Source organism: Vipera berus (assembly GCF_964194415.1).
Source record: "Vipera berus genome assembly, chromosome: 7".
In the NCBI taxonomy this organism is placed as follows: domain Eukaryota; kingdom Metazoa; phylum Chordata; class Lepidosauria; order Squamata; family Viperidae; genus Vipera; species Vipera berus.
The window spans coordinates 25,643,044-25,667,714 of NC_138209.1; the positions used below are offsets into that span (position 1 = coordinate 25,643,044).

General features: G+C 35.3%; 1 protein-coding gene across 1 annotated transcript in view; it reads left to right on the forward strand.

The window, feature by feature from the left end:
- ANK2 (ankyrin 2) overlaps window positions 1-24,671 on the forward strand; it is a 320,058-nt gene that overhangs the window by 250,859 nt on the left and 44,528 nt on the right. Inside the window, exons 25-35 of the mRNA XM_081332775.1 lie at window positions 1,188-1,290; window positions 1,750-1,853; window positions 4,790-4,831; window positions 5,989-6,024; window positions 10,700-10,924; window positions 14,016-14,170; window positions 16,024-16,235; window positions 18,877-19,081; window positions 20,989-21,085; window positions 21,969-22,197; window positions 24,362-24,487. Of these exons, the coding sequence (XP_081188901.1) occupies window positions 1,188-1,290; window positions 1,750-1,853; window positions 4,790-4,831; window positions 5,989-6,024; window positions 10,700-10,924; window positions 14,016-14,170; window positions 16,024-16,235; window positions 18,877-19,081; window positions 20,989-21,085; window positions 21,969-22,197; window positions 24,362-24,487 (1,534 nt within the window). The remainder of the gene's footprint in view (window positions 1-1,187; window positions 1,291-1,749; window positions 1,854-4,789; window positions 4,832-5,988; window positions 6,025-10,699; window positions 10,925-14,015; window positions 14,171-16,023; window positions 16,236-18,876; window positions 19,082-20,988; window positions 21,086-21,968; window positions 22,198-24,361; window positions 24,488-24,671) is intronic.

Here is a 24,671-nt window from a genome sequence, read left to right on the forward strand (position 1 = left end):
AGTCAGATTGTTATTAAACTTGCCATTCTAAACTTATTTAGCTGGCTTTATTACATAAGGAAAAATGTGATTTATGTTAGCAGCAGTTTCCCATATGCTGTGCAATATGCTGGAATAAAAGATGAGGAAAGAAAAAAGAAAACTTGGTTTCATGAACTTGAATTGTGTTCTGTTGTCTGAAATCAATCCACTTATTAAATTCAGTTGTGTCTAGTTTCATTTAATCAAAATTAGTATGTATGATCGTACATATTACTGGCTGCAGAGTTGGTCAACTGATGCAGTATAAGAAATATTAAAATAGAAGCATTATATGTATTTTCTACAATTTATGCAATATTTTGCTTTGCATATAGCCCTGAAGAATCTGTATAGTTTAGCATGATGAAGTAGTAAATCATGTTGCTTAAGTAATATTTTAATGCTTGTCAGTATTTGAAACCTTAAGTTTGCAATGATTCCAGGCAATTAGAAAAAATGAGAATTATCATCTGGCAATTACTCCAATGACAGTAATGTCAAAATCAGTATTTGAAATATACTGTATATTCTATAATTATATGGAAATCATATAAGGCTTAATATATAATTTGGTTTTCAAAATGACAAAACCTAGGGCAATTAGGCTCAGACTTTAGTTGTGTGTACATCACTTTTTTTGCTTTGCATCTTTCATTGCTTCAGCAAATGGTTTTCTATAGTTTTGTCTGTGTATGAGAGAGGTAAGTAGTGGATGTGGTTGCAAGCTTTTAAATGCTGTTGGCATATAAAAGAAAACCTTGCACTGTAGTAAAAGCAGTTGGCTGTCCATTTTCTATGTACCTTCCAGGGGATCCTTTCTGCTTTTCTTCTAGAAAAATTCCCTCATGTTTTAAAAAAACAAATAATGGATTTTTCTATCAGAAAAAAAGAACATGTACGACTGATTAGTCACAAAACATGCATGATGTATTTGTAAGCAAACAATTGAACATATTGTGATTCTGTTCATGTGCATTCGAATGGAAATCCCAGAAGAATGACAAACTCCAAGGAATAGTGGAGGGTATATTAAAATAATTTCCCCTGGAAGTTACACTGTTTGCTAATAGCATGCTTTTTTTCCACTCCTGTGCTTTGCTTCATAATCCTATCTACACCACACCATCACAACTGCTGAAAATGTTGCCCAAATACCAATCTACCAGCCTGCGATCCTTCAGTTCAGACAGGTCCCGTACACTGAGCCATACCTCGTACTTGAGGGACAGCACTATGATTGATGACACCGTCATTATCCCAAGTCACCAGGTAAGATTATTTTGCAAATCTAATCAATATATAGCTTTATAATAATCCTTGTTATACAGAAAGGAAGTTGAAAAGGAGTATTAGAATAAGATTAGATAGTAAATAATAGCATACTAGACTATTAAAAACAAATTTATATTAAAATTAATAGCTCTAAAAATAGTCCTACCAAGAGAATCTAAAAGTGGATTTTTCTGAAGGTTTAAGGCTTCAGTCTTGTATACATTTATCTAGGAGTAAGCTGCATTTGACTCCGTCTAAGTAGTCATGAATGGGATTATATTGTTATCCTAGGATTATTGTAATCAGTCGATGCAATTAAAACATTGTTTTTTCCTATCTCATGAGTTTTATTAATCTAAAATAATATATATTTTATCCAAACGTGGAAAAATTTTAATGGATTGATTAGAGACAATGCAGAGAAAAAAAAGGAAACATGTTTCTCTGCTTTTTCAGATATCCGCATTAACCAAAGAAGGTGAGAGAAATTCATATCGTTTAAGTTGGAGTCCCGATAATCTGGACAACATAACGCTTTCTGCTAGCCCTGTTCATTCTGGGTAAGTGTTCAGAACTAATTTCTTTTGATGCATCTTTTATTAATTTATTTCATTAATGAAAAATAATAATTTTAATCTTCAACCATATTTTAAATTTCAGTCATGTTTCTCACTATATCTTTAAAATTGTTGAAAAGTCATTCTTGATTATCCTAATGGCTTTATGGTTACAAAACATTATTTCTTACGATCATCCCATTTAAACCTATTTGAAATTGATTTAAATCAATAATTTGAACATACAATAAGGTAGACATCAAACTTCTAAATATTGTTATGAACTTCTGAAATTACTTGGTATTGGTACTGTGTTAGGTTATTTTTCACAACTGATAAATAATGAAAATATTTGGAGTTAAATTGTCAATAGGAATGGTAGTTTTATGCTAGCTAATAAATGGTATCTAGTTTTCTGGTTCTTTTGCTGTAATACTTGTGGATGTGGTATTAATTATTCTACCAGGTTCGATCAGATCAATTTTTAAATTTAAGTTTCAAACAGAGAGAACCATGAGATAATTCCTTAAGATAGGAGTCTTTAACCCCCAGGCTACGGTCTGATACCAGCCCATGGCTCATTTGGAACTGGGCTATGCAAGTGGCCCATGAACCGGCGCAGCTCCATTTGTGCAAGTGATGTGTGCTTGCAGTCACATGGGAAGCACAATTAGCACAAGCGGCAGGCACGCGCACCCGCCTCTTGCCCATGAGCTGTGTGCATTAGTGTGCTTGCCCACTGCTTCCACGGACCCATTCCTTATCTCCTGCTTGCCAGTCGCAAAGCCAGAAAAGTTGGAGACCTCTACTTTAAGACATCTTCATGCAAAAAAACTGTGAACTAAGCTCAGTGGATTTGTATGACACCGGTTCCATCTGTGTCATACCTATCTAGAGGGATCCTACATGTGATAAACGTTTCAGATATAAGCTTTTATTTGACAAGAAAGTTGTTCCAATTAGGACCCCCTACTGTGCATAGTACTGATGTGTAGACATGGACAGGTATCTTGATAAGGTGAAGGGTCAGTGAAGCAAAGTTAATAGGAGCAGAAAGGAAATGGTTAAAATGTATGGTTCTAATTCAGCAGCCATTAAAAATTCTTGAAACCAAAACTTCAGCAGATAAAGCAACTTTATAACCTGTATCTGTGTGGATATGAAACTGCTCTATAATGAAGTGAAAATGAAAACATTCTTATTGGGTTTAGTGTAAGTATCACAATGCCAACTTTTAGAATGAGATTTAAACACAAAAAAGTTAAAAGATATATTTTAAGCTAATGTATTTTAAAATAAAAATAAAAAAACATTTTCATGAATTGTGTGTGATAAAACATGTAAATTAATGATACGTTTTCATAATATTGGAGGTAGGGGATTGTGAGAGACAGATAACCTTATGGCCTTTTAAACAAACTTGTAAGAAATCTGCACACACCCCAAGCGGCATTATTACAAAGTCAGCTTAATTGCCCCCAACAATCTGGGTCCTCATTTTACCTACCTCGGAAGGATGGAAGGCTGAGTCAACCTTGAGCCTGGTGGGACTCGAACCTGCACTAATTGCAGGCAGCTGGTGTTATTTAAGGAGGCATTAGCCCACTGCTCCACCAAGGCTCTTAGTTAATAGGTGCATAGTTATAATCAATGTAGACAAATGCCTGCTTTGAAATGATTGGCAGCAAAGCTTAGGGGCAAAAACATTACTGACATATAATGCTGAATGTGAACGGTTTCTTGGCTTACAGCTGTAAGTTTTCTCTTAGAACAGCATGACAGTAGACAGTAGACAGTCTAACAAGTCCTTTCTATGCATATTTAATGTTAATTTACTGGAAAAGTTGTATAGAAATCTTTTGAGGGATATGGAATAGGAAATATGAATATAAATTCAATGTATTCAATTGATTTATATATTCAATTAAAAATTCAATGCTGTCTTAAGTTAGTTACTTCTATGGGAGAAGAACATTTTCCAAGTATTTAAGCAGCATTCATATAGTATACTTTTTATTTAGAAAAAAATACTTGATCAAAGAAAACTTATATTCAAGTATAATAAAATTGTATCATTAAAAATTACTATATTAATATGTTAGAGATAGATTGGAATTGCTTCTATAGTATTGTCTTCCATGTTTTGGAATTGTAGTCTCTATAGTTTATAACAAGCTGTTATGCATCGGCTTTGTCTATGCCAGACATGTCAAACACAAGGCCCGGGGGCCAGATCCGGCCCGTGAAGTGGTTTCATGTGGCCCGCGAAGCCATCCTGGAAACAGTGAGGGAACGGCCCCCATTGCCTTGGCCCTGGCCCTGGCCCAGAGACCCTCCTTCTGCCAGAGACCCTCAGATCTGTCCCACTCCTGCCCAGGCCCCCATAGGCACCCTTGATGCGGACCATGGAGAGCTGGCCACGCCCACCCAGTAGGCCATACGCACTCTAGCCACGCCCACCCAGTAGGCCACGCCCACCCAGGCCATACCCACCTGGCCCCCTGAGGGCAACCGCAATGCTGATGCGGCCCTCAATGAAATTGAGTTTGACACCCCTGGTCTATGCGGTCTGTGCATATACATGAAGATATGTGCACAGTCTCTATTATGCAGATATTCCTGGTCAGTTCTTTTTTTTGACAAGAAGATTCTGGATTGAGTGATCCTCAATTTTGTAACAACACTCTTTGTGTGTGTGTGTGTGTGTGTGTGTGTGTGTGTGTGTGTATGCTACAAAATTGGATCTATAGTAGTTATTGTAACAGTAACTTTCAAATAGTGTATACTTTTTATGAATATATTTAGTTGTAGAAAAACTAGCTCAAGAATTACTTTCTTAGAGAATTTTAATATTTTGGTTCTTTCTTCTTGTTTGGAGGGGGGTGTATGGAGGGGACTAGTACTTAAAATTGACAAGTAATTAGAGTTGTTATTCTTAGCTGCCTGTCTTCCAAAAAGGATATTGGATCATTGCTAACAAGGTAAATGATATTTCTTGCTTTTACCTAATATAGTATCTTCACAAAGATTGACAAGAAACAGGACCTAGCAGCTAGAAACCAAGCTTTATTAAAAAAATATTAAATCGAATACATTTAAGAAGTGGTAATATACTTATATAGTTTCTGAAACTTTTTTTAAAAGTTAGTTTTGTCAGATAAGTGCACAAAGTATATATGACATATTTGTTAATTTTAGATCAGCACCATGAAGAAAGAAACAAAAATTTTGTTCCTTTTTTCTACCAACAGGAAAATCATATGTTGCAATAAACCTAGAATGAAAATGATTAGGGAAACAGTGACAGCATTTGAGCTAAAAATTATGGAGAAAAAACACGTGGAAAAATAAATGCAAAATATTATCAGATCAGCATAATCTGAAAAGAAACTGATATGTGCAATTAAATACTAGTGAGCAGATTTTTGGGAAAAAAATTTAAAAAGGGATGTAAGATTGAAGGTAATTTTTTAAATCCACTTTCACTAATATCCACTGACATGAGTTGAGAAGTTGCAAGCATATATAATTATCTAGAGGTAACTTTAATTGAAAACTTAATTGAACTTTGAATTTTTAGCAGTCACACATATCTTTGCAGTCAGTGTTAAGGTCTTTACAATTTGCTGCTGCAAAGTTGTGCTTTGTTCTTTTTTAAAAAAAAACTTTTTAATGCAGAACAGTTTAGCAAGACACTTCATGATTAATTAAAACATTGTTGGCTTATCATATGGAGGCAAATGATTATTGTTCAGCTTTATAATGTGATTATCATAAAAGCTCTATAACTATATACATGCATGCATGCATGCATGCCGGGAAAGTGGACTGAAACGTGTCCACAATAAATATGGCTAGCAAGCAGATTCTTGACATCTATTGACTTCCTAGAACATTCATAAGAAATGTTCCACATTTAGATGATTTAAGTTGATTTTAGGGGTAAGAGTACCATTTAAAAGACGTTACAAAGGAATGCATCTTTCCTTAGCTATTGCATACGCTCTTCATATTGTATGTTTAATGTTTTCATCTTCTCCATTTGTAGATAGATATCTTTTCTGACTGATTTTATTTCATTTGTTCATTCATTCATTCTTTTTTACTTTGTTTTGCTAAATTGTCTCTTCTGTTGCAGCCACACCTCTCCATATTTTGACCATGAAAACAGCAGGTGAACTTATATATAATTTCATGTTAATGCTAACTTCCTTTTCCCTTCTTTATTCTACCATCCATTTAATTTACTCACTTTCCGATGCTCTACTTCCTTGAGCTCATTCATTATTTAGTGTAGGAGACTGATTCTCTTCATATTTACCATTTGAGCTAAGATTTAATGTCATAGAATAGCAATACAATTATCGGCTAATACTCCTGTAGGAAGCCTTCCAAAGGACCAAAATGCAATCTTTTAGTTTTTATGTCTGCACTCCACAAGAATTGTGGATACTGGAATTTGGCAATTTAAAGTAATTGACTTTGTTTTTAAAATATATTTGTTTTGAAACATTTCTGAAGGAAGAAAATTAGACCTTCAGTTAAATATTCAGTCAATAAAAAGAAGTGAAACTAGCAGCCCTATTTAACTTTTCTTCCAACATGCATATGCCGATATCCAATAAGTTTAGTAAAAACTTTTAAAATCTGACTTATGTAAAAATAAATGTAACTATACAGAGAGTACATATTTATAAGCTGGAAACCCAGCTTTACTATTAACAAACAATTTGAATTATATTCATTTTTAAAAACTGCTCTCATTAGTGTTCTGTACCAGCCTGCTACCGGCCCTGCAGAAAAGGCAGGGACAACCCCTTTTACAAGAAGGCAAGAGGCTGGAACTAAGCCTGCCAAATTTATGGACACAAAAGCAAACAGAACAAGACACGAACCATGAAACAGGAGCTATTCAAGCGGTTGCCTTCAGCAAACCAGCCCTCCCATGCATTCCCCTTTTATACAGTTCAGGGCGTGGCTTCTCTCTGCCTCCTTCCGAGGTGCCCCATTGCCTTCCTCTGTTTACTCCTAATTGACTGCCTCCTGCATCAGGCGTCCTTGAACAGGGCCAGCTGTGGGTCATCTTCATCCACGCTGTCAGGCTCACACAGCTGGGTCTGCGTCGTGACCAGGTGGGAGGGGCCTGGCTGAGGGCTCTCATCAGCAAGCTCTCCAACCCCCTCAGCAACCTTTCCAACACCCCCCTCCTCCTCCTCTTCTGAATCATCCGACCCAACTGCCGAACCCACAGGCTGACCCTGAATCACAACAATTAGGTTTTAATTGGGCACTTTAGTGATCTTTTCATTTCATTTCATTTTAAAATGCAGAATATCCTGTTTGATATTATTATTACTACTACTATTTACATGTTTGAGAAATGCTGAAGCCTATTTACTCAAACTCTAGTTATTTCACACTCTTGACTAACTGGTTGCTGCCCCTTCCTTTTTTCCCCTGCCTGACATGGTCAATACAGTACAATTCTGGTATTGGGGGGTATTGTGGAAATACTCCAGAAAGAATTGTCCTTTCCATCTTTATGGTGACGAGTAACTGACTAACTATTGTACCTGAGCTCATTATGCACAGTGTTTTATTCCTATCTCCCCCAGTAAAAAAATACGCATCCACAGTTAATTGACTGTGGCTGTTGACTATGATTGCATGAAAATCATATTTAGACATCTAAAACATCTAATTTATATTTATTAATATAAATCTTTTTTGTAATTTTCCATATGTCACATCCTTATCAAATATCTTTTGTAAGCAGGGCTGTGCAGAGTTTTAGTCTTTTGTTTGGATAATTCTCCCAAAAAGCTATTTTGTGGGAGAAAGGTAGTAATTTAAATTAAATGTTTAATTGTATAGGCACTTTTGGGTATATATATATAATGAGATACTTTATAATTATTTTTTTAAAAAGACCATGTTTTGTAGGTTTAAAATTGAAATTTCCTGGAACAATCTCAAGTCATTGGTAGAATTTTTTAAAAAAAATATTAACTTTTCTGCTTTATCCAAAAGTGTGCCATTTATGTAAAGTGTGTGTTTTTATCAGAATTATTCTGCCTAGAATAATCATTTGTTTCCTTTAATATGAGCAACTTAAATGAATTAAGAAGACAAATGAAAAGATGTACATCCAAAGAAATAGACTCTTATATCTAGACCACGGGTCGGCAGCCCGCGGCTCCGGAGCCGCATGCGGCTCTTTGAGCCGTCTCCTGCAGCTCCCAGCTGCCCGGTGCGCGCGCACATCTTCGAACGGGCAGTGGTGCGCGCGCACCTCTCCAAATGGAGAGTGGCACCGCCCGTTTGGAGAGGTGTGCGCGCACCTCTCCGAACGGGCGGAGGTGCGCGCGCACCTCCCCAAACCTTTGAAGAGGTGCGCGCGCACCTCCGCGCAAACGGGCAGCGGCGCCGCTCTTTGAGAAAGCTGCCGCGGCAGCTCTGCAAACGGGCCGCGGCAGCTTTCCCAACAAGCGGCGCCGCTGCCCATTCCGAGAGGTGCGCACGCACCTCTCCAAACGAGTGGAGGTGCGCGCGCACCTCCCTAAACCTTTGGAGAGGTGCGCACGCACCTCCGCGCGAACGGGCAGCGGCGCCGCTCTTTGAGAAAGCTGCCGCCGCACGTTTGCAGGCTGCCGAAAGCGGCAGCTCTGCAAACGAGCCGCAGCAGCTTTCCCAACAAGCGGTGCTGCTGCCCATTCCGAGAGGTGCGCGCGTCCGTGCATGCGCAAGAAAAACCCGCGCAAGAAAAACGTTTTTTGCGCATGCGCGTGCATGGACGCACGCACGCGGCTCCCACTTTTTTTATGTGTGATGGAACCGGTTCCCAGTGGCTCTTTTCCTTTTTCAGGTTGCCGACCCCTGATCTAGACTATGAGCCAGAAATAGTGAAATTTAAGCTTTTCTCTTGATCTAAGAGTATAGTTTTTAAGGGTGTTTGATTACTCGCTACAAAAAGGGGGGAAAGGATATGTTTTCCCTTAGATTCTGAAGCATCCTGCTGATTTATTCTTTTGGGATGTTAATAATATATTTGTATACCATGAAAAAAGGCCTTTTCGTCTCATGGCAAAGAAAATGTTCTGCTAAAAAATAAAACACACAGAGTCCTCTTCCAATAACTATTGAATTGAACTATTTATGGGCAGTTTTTTCCAGACTTTGGATATTATACTTGGCAATGACAATTAATCTGAAACTTGAAACTTAGTCAGTTTTTAGTGGATTTGTATAAGATTTGAAATTTTCAAGCAGAATCTTAGGAGATTTTGAGATTTAACAAAATTTTGAAATATTGTTTTATTTACTCAGGGATCAGTGGAGTATAAAAGACAGGGGTAGATATTTGGGACAAGTGTATCATTTATTTTCATCCTGTAATTGTCAGATAATATTTGTTAGAATTATTTAGAAAGGTTTAAGAATTACTAAATGAAGGATTTGACTATATGCAATTTTGATACAGGCCTAGGACATACAGTTATATAACTTTGACTGTTAGGAAAAGATAATCGATGCACATTTAAAAGTTTCATTAGTCAAAATGGGACTTACTTTCCAACCCCCCAAACTCCAAAACTCTTAAACAATAAAACATTTTTTTTAACAAAAATATTATTTCCTTGTTGAAACCACCAATGCATGCACTCTTCCATAACTTTGTGTTGTTTGTTCTCTGTGCAATTTTATACTACAAAACTACCAACTGTTTGTCTACAGTCCCTCTTTGAAACCTAAAATAAAATGCCCTTCCTGGATTCCTGATTGCATTTGGTAAGATCTAGAATTGGCAAACTCCCCACTTTCCTTTGGGTAGGCTAACTGTTGTATAGTTATAGCTACATGATAACCATAAATTAGAAAGTGTGGTTGACATTGTAGCTGTAAACATGGAGCATTGTAACTGCTAATGTTTTTTTTACTGTTATTGAGGAACAACAACGCTTTGGGGTAAAGGTACAGACATCCCTGGAGATGAGGGATAAGAAAGACTTAGGATGCATGGCATGTTTCAAGATGGCAGATCATGGTTCTTCATCTTCATCCACATTGATTTGCTTATTTATATTTTGCATGTGATATTCACTTGGAAAAAATCAAAATGCAGTAGATGCTTTAAAAGAAATAAATTCAGAATTTGTTTTTCATACAAAATATTTATATTATCTATTAGTTTTACCTTAGGGGACAGAATTGCAAGAAGATACCAATGAAAAATGTCCACTTCACACATGGCCATATTTCTATACATTTTACATTATATTTTGCTAGTTGTCAAATTCATTTATTATTCTTATTACATTTAAACTTCAGATGACAAATAACAGGTATTGTGCATCAGGTTCCTTATATGGGTAGAATTCCAACGTCTTATAACATCCTAGAGATTTTACTCCTTGCTAGGATAGAACATTTACAAAAGTTGACACTGAGAAAACTGCTACCCATTTTTCATATTTTCTTTTTTGCTAATAATTTTGTTGTATTCTTATATTATATACAATATTCTAATCAACATTATTAGCATAAGTTATAGAGCTGGATGTTGCTGCAGGACAACTTGTACAAATTAATCAACTGAGTTTTTGTTAGTATTATGCTAATTGGTTTGACTCCCTAAAACTAATAAAAATATTTCTGAGCTTTTTATCTGTGCAATTAATTAAAAGCTCTAACTACAGCTTAACTATAGGTACATAATATACATAAATATTATTAATTTTGATTGTTAAGAATGGTTAGTACACATATTTAAAATACATTGCTTCTGAAATATTTTTTGTAACGTACATTATAATTCATTTTCATGCCTAATTTTTCTTCCCAATTTTCAGTTTTCTGGTCAGTTTTATGGTTGATGCTCGAGGTGGTGCTATGCGGGGTTGCAGACACAATGGGCTTCGAATCATTATTCCACCTCGGAAATGCACTGCTCCAACTCGAGTTACTTGCCGGTTGGTCAAACGCCATAGACTCGCCACAATGCCTCCAATGGTGGAAGGAGATGGTCTTGCCAGTCGCCTTATTGAAGTTGGGCCTTCTGGTGCTCAATTTCTTGGGTAAGGATTTTCCTTTAGTAATCCCAAATACTAATTAACAAGAAAATAATAATTTCACTTGATGCAGTGTGGGGTGGTTTGGCATTTTAACAGTAGAAGTGAAAAGATTTGCAGTGCACAAAAAGGACCTGATAATTCAATCAGCTTGTGTACCTTTTAATTTAAAGCAACAAGTCAGGTTTACTGCGCTTCCTGAAATCAACTGGTGTAAGCCATGCTGAGCTGTAAAAGAAAACCCATTTTGTTATAATACATCAGTTAATTATTCTCTTTTAAGGTTAAATAAAAATAGCAGCAGAAATGTTGTCAATACAGATGTTAATACCTGTTGAAAAATGCAACACAAGCTTATGCTCCTTTCACAAGGAACTTGTGTTCTCTCAGTAGGTATTTTGTCAGTAATTGAGACCTCCTGGGAAGCAGAAACCAGTGATTTTTCTGGGACCAAGCAATAGAACCACTTCTCTGACTGCATTTTATCCTTATATTGCAAGGCCTCACAGAAAGATCAAACTTGCTGCAAATGTTTCGGCAATTTTCGTTTTTGTTTTCCTTTTGTTATTTGTTTTTGCTGAAACTATCCTTTTCAATACTTTTATTTTACTGACATTTTCCCCTTATCAGTGGTGGCATCCAAAAGTGGATGGTCAAAGGACACCCCCCACCCCCCCACTGCTTAGAATGAATGGATGGCTTCTGCTGGAAACCAAGGGATGAAGGTGTAAAAGGAACAGTTTAAATCTGTTATGAAGCAAATTAGACATATCTAAGGCCGTTAACCAAGTTTTAAGTCTGAGTTGTTTTCTAATAATATCTTGTTTTAGAGGTTGGGGTTTTTAGAGGGAATCTAATATGTATTATAACTAGGCAAAGCATCTATCTCCTATCAAGTTATTATTTGTTATTCCTGTATTTTAGCAAGGAAATGAAAATATCCCTAAATTTAATCAATGAGTAATGAAGGATTGCTGCTAGAATTTCAATGAAGCTTCATTCAAAACTACATACAGGTTTAAATAAAAAATGCACCAAATCCTAATCAAGTGCCTATGCACATCATGTACTTTAGGTTCCTCTGTTAATTCCATTTTTAAAATGACCAAGTTTATTTTCTCAGTCTAGTGAGGATTGTCTATGAAAACTGGCATATATTGAAAAGTTTTCATATAATTTCTGGCCATATCCTATACCATGTCATTTTCCTGGGTGGTGTCCTGGCAGTGAAATCAGAGACACTGAACACTTCTAGCCAAACCAAATCTTGTTGCCATGTTGTGCATTTTTTCATCATTTCTGAGTGGCTCCCATTAATATCAAGAAGTGATGCTAATGTATCATTGGATCTACTAATAAACCATAAGTTTCTCTATTATGGGAGACTGATTTCTTGCATTGCTGTGATAAGAGGGTCATTTTCAAACAAACAAACAAAGGCAGAAACCTGTTCAGTGTAAGCCTAATTCCACTCTGAGCAGACAGTGGCACTGGGGTTCAGTTAAAAAAAAAGTACATAAAGGTATTTTTTTTTATTTCTTTCTTTCACTGCTGCTTTGGATGTACTCAGTAAACTTCACCTGCCTACGGCTCCTCCCCCACTTAATGAGGGAGAAAGTTTGGTCAGCCGAATCCTACAGCTGGGGCCTCCAGGGACCAAATTTCTTGGGTAGGAGAGACTTAAAACAAATTGATGGATGCCGGCCTTCCCATTCTTCTCCTTCTGCAATATTATTTTTTATGTCCTTGTGCCCATGACATTGTCCTTTCTATGATTTTATAGTTATGTATTCCTAACCTTTAGTGGACCATTTCTAGCCTTTGTGACATGTGGTTGTTGTTTTGGTGATATGTTTCTACTTTTTCTTAAAGTTCCTTGATCTCACCTTTGATTTAGCATGAGAAAATATTAGTTATAGAATGTACCAGTCACTTCTGCTGTTATGTGCTTGATGTCTGTAGCAAAGCAACCTGGACTGAAAGCAAAGGAATCTGTTGCATTATTACTATTATTATTTTGCTACCATAGTCCCCGGTATGATACCTTACATATTGGATACAATATACCATTTAGCATGATCAATAAATACAGCTATACATAATTCAATTCTTCTTGTGAAATTATTAAAATAACAATGTATTTACAGAGTCTACAAAAGTAGAAAGCATGTTTTAAGACAATGAATTAGAGATATGCATAATAAACATTTATAAACCTTTACATTTATAAAATAATCTGAAATGAATTATTTCAATATATTCACCATATTAAAAAAAAGGTTTTGAAAATGTGAATGAAAATAAAGAGCCAGTTAAAGTCAATGCAAATAAAATATCCTGTTACCTAAAGTGGTTTCTTTTATCCTCTACAGATAGTCCTCGTCTTACAACCATTTGTTTAGTGACCATTTGAAGTTACAATGGCACTGAAAAAAGTTTGTCGCACTTATGACCATTGCAGCATCCCCAAGATCGTGTGATCAAAATTCAGATGCTTGGCAACTGGTTTATATTTATGACGACTGCAGTGTGCCAGGGTCATGTGATCACCCTTTGCGACCTTCTGACAAACAAAGTCAAAGGGCAAGCCAGATTGTCTTAACAATGATTTTACTAATGTAACAACTGTGATGAGAAAGGTTGTAAAATGGGGCAAAACTCACTTAACAACTGTCTCGCTTAGCAACAGAAATTTTGGGCTCATGGTCATAAGTGGAGGACTCTCTGTATTATAAAACATAATTTTTCTTTAACATTTACACACACACAGTACATTCTTTATAAGGATTCCTGCATACAGTTCCATATTTCAAAATAACTTTCAATTCCATGGATTTTATCAGTGTTTAAAAACAAATATGTATATACTGTGTCTTTGGCAAGGTTCTATTTATATAGAATAAAACTGGACGCTTGCTGATCATAATCCTTACCTACAGTATGAAGGTACTATTGCTGTAGTATGCTTTTTTCGCAATCATAGCAAGGAATAATAAAGAAGCTGGCAGAGTTCCAGGTCTTTTTGTTACAGGCTTTAAACAAAACTCTTTGTTTCTCTATTGTCACAATCTTTTAACCTAATTTGTTGCTGTAATAGGCCTGTGATTGTTGAAATCCCTCACTTTGCGGCATTACGTGGTAAAGAAAGAGAGCTGGTGATTTTGCGTAGTGAGAATGGGGACAACTGGAAAGAACATTTCTGTGAATTTACAGAAGATGAGTTAAATGAAATACTAAATGGAATGGATGAAGGTACATATTTTTATAAACAAGATCTTAAAGCTAAAATAAAAAGAAATCAAAGTAGCAATCCTATGCTTACGTAGCTGGAAGAAATAGCAATTCTAATTTGCATTATAGTTACTGTAAGTTACTTATGCACTTAAAATAATGAAAATACTTATATAGTAAAATGTTAACAGATTTTCAGAAAGAGAGCAAAATGCAGTATAAAACAAATTCCAAATTTCTTATCTACTAAACCTCTCATGTCTGTAACTGGATGAAATGGTGCACCATGGAGCAAAACGTTTTCAAACGAATTACCTTTAATGAGCTAACTTACAGAATGCATGCAAATTCTGGGACACAGGACTCCTGTGAAATTGAAATTTGTCAAACTTTATAAATAAAAATCACATAAAACATTTATTTTCAACATGGGCTGCTTTCGAGGAAGGTACATCTCTGAATATCTTACTAAATTTTTAAGAATTTTTCAAGTTCATTAGAAGCTCTGGCATTGTTGAGTGCATTGAGAATCTGATAAGGAAATAACTCTAAAACAATGACCCAGTGGGACGCAGGTGCTGTAGTAACCCGTAAATGCATTCATGTAGTTTTCTACACTACATAATCTTATTTCTTAGGGATGATTTTGATTTCTCAGTGCAGGGCTATCCTAACAGTTTCCAATCTTAGTATTCACAAGATCTGTTCCTGTTTGCTCTATGGAGTCAGCCAGGTACAAAGTGCTGAAGTCTAATTGTTAGTAAATGGAGAATGGAACATGGAGCATTTATCCATTATAAATTGTAATTTAGGAGTAACATGGATTGTGTACTATGGATAGTTTAGTTAACATATTTTAAACTAGTGTTTTATATAAAACTATTTTGATAAAATTTGCATTACTGACTATATGTTAAAGCAATGTAAGGAAGCAAATACGAAATCTGTGATGAAATTCACATTGTATACCATACCAAGCTCCTCTAAACATATACGTAGTGTCAGTGAAGATTCTCAGTAATCCAGGTAGAATTATTTGAAGCTTGAGACATTGCAACTGGACTAATTCTTACTATTATTTTGAGACATTTCGTTGCTCATCCAAGCAGCTTCAGTAGTCAGAACACGTCATTTAGGCAGAGTCACTGGAATGTACCAACTCCTGCCTCAGGTGTTTCCTCCCCAAAATTTGAGATGTTTTGCTGCTCATTATGTGATCCTTGATATGCATCAGTACAGATCCAATAATAGACCCAATATGATCCTGAATATATGGATGAGATCATCCACAACCAGCTTTTAAAGGGAACTGTCATAACTGTGTGTAAGCTGCAATTAATGAATTGTTCTGTTCATGTGAAATTCAAATCCTGAATCTACTCAGAGCAAATTTTAAGAAAGTTATTCTGGTTCCACCTCTTAACGTTAGAAGTACAATTAGCAAAAAGGTGTGTAAATGTATATTAGGACTGTGCAAGCTTATCTGGAAAAGGCACTTTGACCTCAGAAGAATACAGCATCTTTCTGATGTTCATTAGAGCATATTTTTCTAGCTTCTGTGTGATCCTGAAAAGGAAAAAAAACCTAGAGATTAGGTTATCTGAAGGAGGTCTCATTCATGTTAAAATATTTTTTGAAGCATTAAGAAATCCATACATTAATACAGGGGTAGGGAACGATGGCCCCTTTATGACTTGTGGACTTCAACTCCCAGAATTTCTGAGCATGGCTGGCTTAGGAATTCAACTTCAGAAGTCCACAAGTCATAAAAGGCCATTGTTCCCCATCCCTGCATTAAGTGTATAAATATAAAGATTTTCTCTTAACAATTCCAGTGTTTACTATTTGAAGTAATGTTTTCTCTTTTCACCCAGTGCTTGACACCCCAGAAGAGCTGGAGAAGAAGCGTATTTGCCGTATTATCACCCGAGATTTCCCGCAGTACTTTGCAGTGGTGTCCCGGATTAAACAAGACAGTAACCTCATTGGACCTGAGGGTGGTGTACTAAGCAGTACTGTAGTACCACAAGTGCAAGCAGTCTTTCCAGAGGGAGCATTAACTAAGAGAATTCGTGTTGGTCTTCAGGTATGAGAAAACAAATCAAAATATTATAATCCTTGAAGCCAATATTTCTGTTGAGGATAAGAGTAGTTTCTGTAATTCTATTTCATTGTCATTCCTCTATGGCAGGAGTCTTCAAACTTGGCTGTTTTATGACTTGTGGACTTCAACTGCCAGAATTCCTCAGCCAGCATGCCTGGCTGAGGAGTTCTGGCAGTTGAAGTCCACAAGTCATAAAAGGGCCAGGTTTGAAGACCCCCTGCTCTATGGTATTTTTTTGGTTTTTGCATTTTATGTCTCCTGAATTCCAGTACCACTGGAGGAAACTGGCCTCATTATAATGTGCAAAGTATTAACTAAGTTATATATCCCAAATTTGTAGCAAAAGTTTGAACCAAATTTCTTCATAACTATATGTAAAACTGATAATGCATTCAAAACATTTATTTAAATAAAGAGGCCTCTTTAAGAGGCAGGTAAAATGTTTCTTGCCAGATTTATTTATTTGTTTGTTTGTTTAGAGAATTTATATTGCCACCCACTGAGGTTTCAGTGACTCTAGGCGACTTACATTTTAAAAAAAACAACATAAAAAGAATGAAAGCAATAACTGTCCACCTCCCAGCGACAACAAGGAATCAAATAAGCAACTTCTTGGGCTTTGCCAAGGTCTATTGGCAAAACCAGGTCTTCAGGGCCTTGTGAAAGAGTATTACTTTTGAAACTTCCTTTCCCCCCATAGCACACAAACAGTAAAGTTTTATGTAGTACCTTTTATAAAAAAAATCTTTGAGGTTTTTTAAATTTGAAAAATGTATTCATACATGCTAAAGACATAAAAACACTTTCTTAAAATTATTGTGCAATTAATAATTATTTTTACAGCTACCAAGTCATGGTGGCAAAAATCTAGATTGAACACCCAGAAATTTATTTGCTGTCATCTAGTGATTTTTTCAGTCCTCCTCTTTTGCTATTGTGCCCCTTTTTGTAATATTTTGTAATATTTTCTAAGCTTTAGTGTTATACTGAATTTAGAATAAAAACCAAACAGAGAATACTAAAGCATAGGTTCATAGGTAAAGGTAAAGGTAAAGGTTCCCCCGCACATGCGTGCTAGTCGTTTCCGACTCTAGGGGCCGGTGCTCATCTCCATTTCAAAGCCGAAGAGCCAGCGCTTGTCCAAGGACATCTCCGTGGTCATGTGGCCGGCATGACTAGATGCCAAAGGCGCACGGAACGCTGTTACCTTCCCACTGTAGTGGTCTCTATTTTTCTACTTGCATTTTTACGTGCTTTCGAACTGCTAGGTTGGCAGAAGCTGGAACGAGGAACAGGCGCTCACTCTGTTACGCGGCACTCGGGATTTGACCCGCCAAACTGCCGACCTTCCGATCGACAAGCTCAGCGTCCTAACCCACTGAGCCACCGCGTACCTAAAGCATAGGTTCAACTTCAGTAATAACTTTTAATGAGTCATATATCCAAAATTTAGTGAGAAAATCTAAGGAGAAGGACTGAGAACAATCATCTACATTTTATAGCCAAGATGTACAACAAACAGTAATGTATTTATTGTTGTATAAGAAAAAAAACTCAGGGAAAGTTATTATGAGTTTACAGCAGATGTTTAAAAGTAATGGCCATATATATAATGCATGTATCTGTGCATGCATGCACATGTAATATATAAAAGCTATGTGTCTCCTTTTTAAAATATTTAGGCTACTAATTTTCCCACTTTTGTGGGTTGAGTCTCATTAAACTTACTTTCTGTGTGTAGGATTGAATTATGAGCTTAGTTGATTGAATTTAGTTGCATTTGCCCTAGTTTTGTCTTTTATCGAATTTATGATTAGCGTGCTGTAGGTCTAGTTTACTTCAAAAATAATCCAAAAGAATTAAAACTTTTCACTGGAAGAATTCTATATACAAAATATAAAATGACTGTAAGAACATGAAGATATTCAGTTTGTAATGGCTAAAGATAAGTGAATTTATCCCATCATAATTCAAATAGATTTAAAGATTTTTCAGAGAATTGTCATAATTCTCTTTTCTTGAGAATTCTGTGAAATCATAATACCTCAGAGCTTTGTTAAATGATAATTATTAGCAATGACCCATGACCAATTAGTAAGGGAGAGTGTATCAGCAGAAGACATCAGTTACTTGAGTGTGAGCTTGAGCAGGGTCCGTAAGATTGTCTGGGACACTACACATCCTCTTCAAGACCTCTTTTCCTTGTTACCTTCTGGGAGGAGGCTTCGTGGTATCCGTAGCAGAACATCCAGATTCAGCCATAGTTTCATTTCACACAGCATTAACCTTGTGAACTCTCAAGCTTCCTCCTTCCGTTATATATTCAAGATGGACAGTATTTAATATTTATTTGTTATGTATATGTAGGGGCGTGGATATAGTATGCTTAGGTGTGTGTCATGTATGTGTTTCACTTTGAGAGTGGCAACTAAATTTCATTTTTGATGTGTGCTGTTGTGCCCACAGTAAAAAAATGACAATAAAGGTTACCGGTATCTTATCTTACTTAGTAGCAAATCAAGAGAAATCATCACCACATAGAACAAAGTGTATTATTGTAGTTAATCATTATACAAGCAATTTTAATTAAAATAAATTTTATTTTCTCATTGTGTTTGAATAGGCCCAACCTATGCACAGTGAACTTATAAAGAAAATTTTAGGCAACAAAGCCACATTCAGCCCTATTGTCACACTGGAACCTAGGCGAAGAAAATTCCATAAGCCAATAACTATGACCATTCCTGTTCCAAAAGCTTCCAGTGATATGATGATAAATGGTTATGGAGGTGAGACTCCTACTCTAAGACTACTATGCAGCATAACAGGTAAGCTCTCATATGTCTCTGAAATTACATACATGATGCTAGATTGTTGGTTTAGATCAGGGGTCTCCAACACCCGGTCCATGATCCAGTGCCGGACTACACCCTGTTGGGAACCTGGTGAGCAAGCACAAAACCATCCCCTCCCCCCCCCCCCCCGCTGTTGTCATCACCACTGGTCTGCAGAACCAGAAAGGTTGGGGATCGCTGGTTTAGGTCATTAAAATTTTCATTAAAGCCCTGTTGCAGAATTATGTAAACTGTCTTCCATAGATCATAGTTAAGAGCATTGGTTTATAGTGAAAATACACATTGTCTAAGCAAACAATGAATACTATCAATAAAATAACCAATGAATTGCCAATTTAATTATATTGGTTTATTTTAAAATTATGCTCAGTGACTAGAATGGATAGTTTAAGAATAGGAGCTGTCCAATGGAAAGAATCATTGACTCTTTATTTATCAATAATTTATTTGCCTTGTAAAACAAAGGGCAGATCTATTTTTTCAGAGTTTTAAATTGTCAGAATATAAGAATATTTGTCTGAAATGTTATAGTGTTTCCTGCTTGAGCGGGGAGATTGGGCTAGAAGACCTCCAAGTTCCCTTCCAACTCTGTTATTCTGTTCTGTTAGAAGAATATCACTATTGGATCAGGTCAAGAGGAAATATACAAGCTGTTATTTTCAAATTAATTCTAATTCATTTAAATAAAAAAAGAAAGTTGGTCATATAATGTTGGGTTTTTTTTTCCAGTTGGTAACAAAGAGGGCAGGAGATAAATATTTTCTGTTTATCATCTAGGAAGAAAGCTACAGTCTCCTTAGCTTCTCATGCTTGAATTAAATCTCAGAGAAATAATAATAAGGAAATTCTCTCATTAGGATTTTTCCAATTAGGAAGTGTGGGTGAGAAAAGTAGCTGTGAAATAATATAAATTATAAGTAACATAAAACAAAAGCAGCAGTCTTTACCACCCATAATTCAAAATAATCTCAAAACTATCACCCAAAAAAGAAAATCAAAACATACTCTATAGCATCTTCGACAAATTGAAAGCTATTTTTGCATACAAAAGAAATTAAGTTTGCAGTGCAGATTTTAGCACAGTATCAATGTAAATAATTTACTACAGATAGTCATTAACAGTAGTTTGCTTAGTAACTGTTCAAGGTTACAACAGCATTGAGAAAGTGACTTATGCCCATTTTTCACACATATGAACATTGCAGTATCTCCATGGTCACCAGATCAAAATTCAGACACTTGGCAACTAACTTATATTTACGACAGTTGCAGTGTCCTGGGATCATGTGATCACTTTTGAGGACTTCTGACAAGCAAAGTCAATGGGGAAGTCAGATTCACTTAACAACCATGTTATTAACTTAACGATTGTAACGCTTCATTTAATAACTGTGGCAAGAAAAGTTGTAAAATGGAGCAAAACTCACATAACAAATGGAATTTTTTTAAAAAAACCAAATGTCTCGCTCAGCAACAGAAATTTTGGCTCAATTGTGATCATAGTTGAGGACCGCATGTATTTTATTTGTTTCATTTTGTACCCTAAAATTAAATCCTGGATTCTGTTCGGTACTGAGGTAATAGAATCTTTTGAAGTATTGGTCAAAAATTTTTTTATCCCAAAGATCACAGACTTTTTAATTGCTTATGAATGAAGATACAAGTTTCTCCTATGATTTGAATAATAATGTATATTAGTCTTCTAAACTAAACATTTAACTGTCATACTGGCAGATCTCAGAATCAATTTAATGACAAAAAACTTTAGGGATATCCTTCGGTCAGACTTTGCATGATTGGAAATTTAACTAAAAGGAATTTTATGCATCCAATTTTACAATTTTGCGGAAATGCTTACTGTTTTTCCCTATTTGTTTCAGGTGGAACAACACCTGCTCAGTGGGAAGACATAACAGGGACAACACCATTAACATATGTAAATGAATGTGTTTCCTTCACCACAAACGTGTCTGCCAGGTACCACCATACAGAGCAGTAACCAGTAATAAAACTGTAAAAAGCATTTCAGAACCATAACTTTAGTCTGACGATGTATTATGCATATGAATCTTGTCTATAAGTCACCTACTAAATTGCAAAGATGCTATTTATAATAGGATCCTTCCTTAATTTTGATCTAATCCTGGGATAAATCAAATTATAACTAACTCTGAATGCTATACTAAATAAAATAAATCTTATGCCAACAGTGCAAGTAAACTTATTGTTCTCTGGCAGCTGCTCCTACGACTAAATTCTAAACAACTGTTTCCTTAGGATTCCATAGAATTAAGGTGTTGGCAACTTGTTGTTCTAAGGCATTACAGTGTGGGCCTGATTTCAGAAATTGAGCACGCTGATAAGAATTTTCTCTTTGTCTTTCTTTTAAGTCTATTGCTTAGAATAGTAATGAGGATTCCAGACAGAGGGGAACAAAAGTGGTTTGGATAACAAGATAGGTGGCATATCAGTTTAATAAATAAATAAATAACAAATAAATAATTGCAAGAGATAGAATGGGAAAAACAAAGGTATAATGTATTGGGGCAAAGCTTGTTCATACTTTGGTTTAAATTAAGGTACAAGGGTCAGTGAAAACATTCTATAATCTTGAATAAACTAGCAATACATTCAGATTCATTTCAGTTCTGATCCATCCCTCACATCAAAGTCCAGGGGGCAGTTCAATTACTGTTAAATCTGAATTATTAAGTAAATATTTGAATTTGTCTTTTACATCAGTTATTTGAAATCAGTACTAGTTCCTAGAGTTTTAGAAGTTTCATCACATTTATTATTGCTTTTTCCCCACCTGTTAGATTCTTTTTGGTAATAATTTAATGTGTTTGTTTATTTTCAGATTTTGGTTGATAGATTGTCGACAGATACAAGAATCTGTAGCATTTGCTTCCCAAGTATATAGAGAAATTATATGTGTACCTTACATGGCCAAATTTGTAGTGTTTGCCAAATCTCAAGATCCCATAGAAGCCCGACTAAGATGTTTCTGCATGACCGATGATAAAGTGGATAAAACACTAGAGCAACAAGAAAACTTTGCTGAAGTTGCTCGAAGCAGGGATGTAGAGGTATTATTTGTGTTTACATTTTTGGACATGTTAGTTTAAAACATGTTGTTTCCGTTGTCTTAAGAGTTAAAAAAATAGGGCAAACAGAAAAAAATATTTCATTATTTTACAGAACTTAGGTGAAATATTAAACACATGAATATTTAATCCATTAATTCAAAATCACAGCATAGTGGAAGGGATTAAACTTTTCATTTATGTTCTTTTCTTTGCAAAAACAGGCTATCCTGTAGCTTAATTTGCTCTGAGATGAACATGCTGCAAACATAAATAGAACAATAAATGTTAAATGGAAAAAGTGTAATGAAACCAAATGATGGATCTTTATTGCAAAACAGCATTTTCAAATTAAATGTTCTTATACATAGTTATATAATCAGCTCCCTTTCCTACAGTTCATATTTTTATTCAGATTGAGTTGGAATTGTATTGGTATTACGATTTGGGTTAGTTCAAAAATAGCTATGATAAGCATTGCAATTAAATACATTAAAATATTGTTTTTGTTCTTTCAAAATAAGAGTACAGAAAGAGAATATAGGAACCACTGGCTATTTTAATAGCAATCTTGGTGGTTAATGCTTATAATACAAACAAACAAATAGGTGTCTCAATTAATAGCATGATAAGATATGGGATAAGTTATTGAACAAAACATACAAAACCCAAGAATCTTTCTAAAAATCCTACCAACTTTTCCTGTATGATGGCAGGGGAAAATTATTGACTATATGGTAATAAAATGAAAAATCTGAGAATGTAATATTGCTACAATAGAGTCTAGAATATTGTTAAGAATCTTTGTTTTATGGTTAAGGATGTATATTACTTTTTTAATACTATACCTATTGACATGACTATTTTAAGATGTCATAAAACCATTGCAGCATAACTTGCTTTATGACAATTTCTTGCAAAAATCTCTGTTAGGTTTGGCTTTAATTAGATTGATCTGTTCTTAAAAAGCAGTATACAGATGTGGCAGGACCTTATCTACCAGAGATAACAGGTTTATAGTATCAGGCTATATCGGAAACGACTAGCATGCATGTGCGGGGGAACCTTTACCTTTACCTTTAACAAATCACTGAAATCAAGTTAGACTGCTATCTTTAAAGAGTGTAATCAGTTAACACTTGATGTGTTTCCAATAGCTGTATTGAAGGACAAGAGAATTCCATTATGCATCCCACCTTTGTTCATGTGGAGTATATATCAGTAAATTTTCTTTTTACTTTTATACTGTAATTCTTCCACATTTTAATTAAGTTCCTCTCAGTCTGTCCTTAGTATTTATTGCTGAAACAGAATCTCTTTAAATGTTGCAAAATCTATTCTACTGCATGTAGAACCCATCAGAAGTTGAATATTTTATCTTAGTTGTCTTTTTGACAGTTTCTTTTTTTCTTTTGTGTTTTACTATGGTCTTTGGTTGTTGCCCATTATAAAGCAGTTTCATGAATTAAAAACAAGGAGGTAATCCTATTATTTTTTTTAATTTATGGTACTTTGTTTACATTTGATTTAATCAAATTTAAATAAATTTTTCCTTACTCTGATATTTATATCTGTTTAAGATTTTATTGACAAACTGTGTAAAAATTTAGGAAAGAAAAAACACAATAATTTCCTGAAATGTTTCAGCATTTTGCATTGGATTGAGGCATATTGCATATATGTATTCTTTGATTTAATTACTAAGAAATGTTGATTGTCTGGAAATAATAATGTATTTGTATATATTTAGAATCTTTTGCATACATGTTAATCCACTTTGCTGCTGCTGTTTATTTGTAATTGCAATAGGGTGAGATCCTGTTAATTGCCCCATTCCTGCTAAGGTAGCAGTTTGAAAGCATGTAAATGCGAGTAGATAAATAGGTACCACCTTGATGGAAAGGTAACAGCGTTCCATGCATGTTGGCATATAGTCATGCTGGCCACATGACCACAAAAATGTCTTTTGACAAGGCTGGCTCCATCAGCTAAGAAACAGAGATGAGTACCACCCCCTAGAGTTGGACACAATTGGGACAGGGGAAACCTTTTTCTTTATATTAATAGTGTTGTTTTTTTTAAAGGCTAACAATATATTTTAACTTAGCCAAAATAAATATAAGAACAAAATTCATGAACATTTTATTTTCTTATTAATTATATGTAGGTATTAGAAGGAAAACCTATATTTGTGGACTGCTTTGGGAATTTAGTACCATTAACAAAGAGTGGCCAACATCACATATTCAGTTTTTATGCCTTCAAAGAAAACAGACTTCCATTGTTTGTCAAGGTAATTTTGATATAAATATGTATGTTGAGTTTGGTTTTATTTTATTTCAATACCAGTAATAAAGTTATAGTGTGTTGGTCTATGTTGTTTACCCTCAGGAGAAGGGGGAAATAAGTGACAAAAAAAAATCCCAATACCATGATAATTAAATTTTTAAAGGCAGACTGTCTATATGTTCCATTTA